This window comes from Meleagris gallopavo, chromosome 3 (assembly GCF_000146605.3).
Source record: "Meleagris gallopavo isolate NT-WF06-2002-E0010 breed Aviagen turkey brand Nicholas breeding stock chromosome 3, Turkey_5.1, whole genome shotgun sequence".
NCBI classification, from domain to species: Eukaryota; Metazoa; Chordata; class Aves; order Galliformes; family Phasianidae; genus Meleagris; species Meleagris gallopavo.
In genome coordinates, this window is record NC_015013.2 from 81185528 (window position 1) to 81187719 (window position 2192).

General features: G+C 41.6%; 1 protein-coding gene across 1 annotated transcript in view; it reads left to right on the forward strand.

Annotated features, from left to right (window-relative positions):
- The window catches only part of MTBP (MDM2 binding protein), a 24259-nt gene that overhangs the window by 13839 nt on the left and 8228 nt on the right, over positions 1–2192 (forward strand). The window contains exon 17 of the mRNA XM_010709276.3: positions 674–769. Within this exon, the coding sequence (XP_010707578.3) occupies positions 674–769 (96 nt within the window). The remainder of the gene's footprint in view (positions 1–673; positions 770–2192) is intronic.

Sequence of the window (2192 nt, forward strand, 5' to 3'; positions counted from 1 at the left end):
AGGGGAAATGGACATAAGCTGCAGCATAGGAAGTTTCGCAATGAATGTGCGTAAGAACTTCTTCTACGGTGAGGGTGACGGAGCACTGGAACAGGCTGCCCAGGGAGGTTGTGGAGTCTCCTTCTCTGGAGATATTCAAGTCTCGCCTGGACGCCTACCTGTGCGACCTGGTGTAGGGAACCTGCTTTGGCAGGGGGGTTGGTCTCGATGATCTCTGGAGGTCCCTTCCAACCCCTACAATTCTGTGATTCTGTGATTCTGTGATTTTCATTACATATGTAGGAAAGAAGTTAATAGTTCTTTTCACTACAAAGATTTGTTCTACATTCCTACTACTCAGGTGCCCTGATGTGAAATGTGATAATTGCCTGGATTTATTGAAAAATTATTTGGGGCAGTGACCTCTAAACTGATAAAAACATCTACGAGATTGTGTATTAGTAATAGCTTAGCAGTTGAACTTAAATTCTTAGTTCAATGAAGACTTAATTTCCTACTGATGCTCTGTATCACAGGCTTAATGAGCTACAGGACATGCTGTTTTTAGTCTTCCTCTGTCAAGGCATTTATTTTGACTTCTGGAAGTATAATTTATCTGGCTGCTTCTAAAATTGGTACTATATTCCTTTTTAAAATAGATGATATGTGTACATACATACTTTTTTCCTTCCAGTGAAAATGCATTCTTTTTGACACCCAAGCTTACTCCTCAGAAGCTGAGAGGTCTGCCTTTTGAAAAAGCAGCTGGATGCCATTATCATGGAATCGAGTAAGTGTTCTCACTTCTTTCCTCTAACTATTTTTCAGTTTCCAGGCATGATGCAAGTAGAAACATTTCAAGCACCATGAACATAATTAGGAAAGCTCTGTATACTTTCCCGTAGGTGGGATAACTTTGCACGTGCCACCTCTAGCTTTCTTATCTTTATTTTATTCCTTAGTTTAATTCAACACACCTACTTTGATGGTAATTTAGGAAGGTGCAGGTAGGTTCTTTTCTCCTAAGTTCTACTGCTGTTTATTATTAGTGTTTCTGAAAACTTGAATGCAGAATTGGAACTGTCAAGGGCAAGAGTGCTCATTAATGCTTGTCAAGTCACTCAAGTAGCACAGAGAAAGCTTTGTAAGTTGCTTCTACTTCCATGTTCAATTATAGATGCTTTCAGACTGACAGTCATAAGATGTGTGAGCCACCTGTATGTGTAAGCAACCTGCTCACAGCACCAGTGTGCAAGTGTCACTTGTAAGAATCTGCAGAAGGATTAATATGGTCAGGACTGTACTGAGTCCCAGACAGCCACCCTATGTTATTGACCAAAGCTTCAGGTGGATGTGCTTCGTATGATGTAGCTGCTCAAAAATTTTTTAGAAAACTGTGCATATCCTCACTGATGAGAAAAGGAAAATGACACCCATAAACAATAAAGTAGGTGGTTCAGCATAACTCCTTTGTGTGGACAAACTTTGTCTTAACACAATATGCTGTATATGTGCAGAAATGCAGTGGGTACCAAGTGGATACCAAGGTTGTTCTCCATGTAAAATTCTGCCTCCTTCTAAAATTCCCATTTAAAATCATTACCATATGACTAATTATACTGCTGTTATTTTTCCTATCAACTTCACGCACAATTTAGTTAAGTTTACACTGAACATTTGTTATATTTTTCTGAGTGGTAACTCCTGAGTCTGTTAGCTTTCTTAGATTAGGAAAAGGCACAAAGAGGCAATTAGACAGACAGGAGAAATTAATCCTTCCAGCTGTAGGAGGAAAGCATTTGGCCATTGGCTTTGGAACACTTGCTGACCTGCTTGACCTGAGCACGGAGCGTGTGAGGATTCAAATTAGGCACAGCTTGTTCTACCTCGTGTCATAGGAAAAATGATGGGTAGAGACCAGAGGGGGAGGAGGGAGGGTGGAATGTGCTGGGAGTAAGAGAGGGAAGCAGTAGAGTGAGGAAACTAGCATGAAAGGGAAGAATATGGAGTTGTACAAGCAGAACAGATCCTTCCAGAAGTACCAGAGGGAGCATATAATCATAAAATCATAGAATGGCCTGGGTTGAAAAGGACCACAATGATCATCTAGTTTCAACCCCCCTGCTATGTGCAGGGTCACCAACCACCAGACCAGGCTGCCCAGAGCCACATCCAGCCTGGCCTTGAATGCCTCCAGGGATGGGGCATCCACA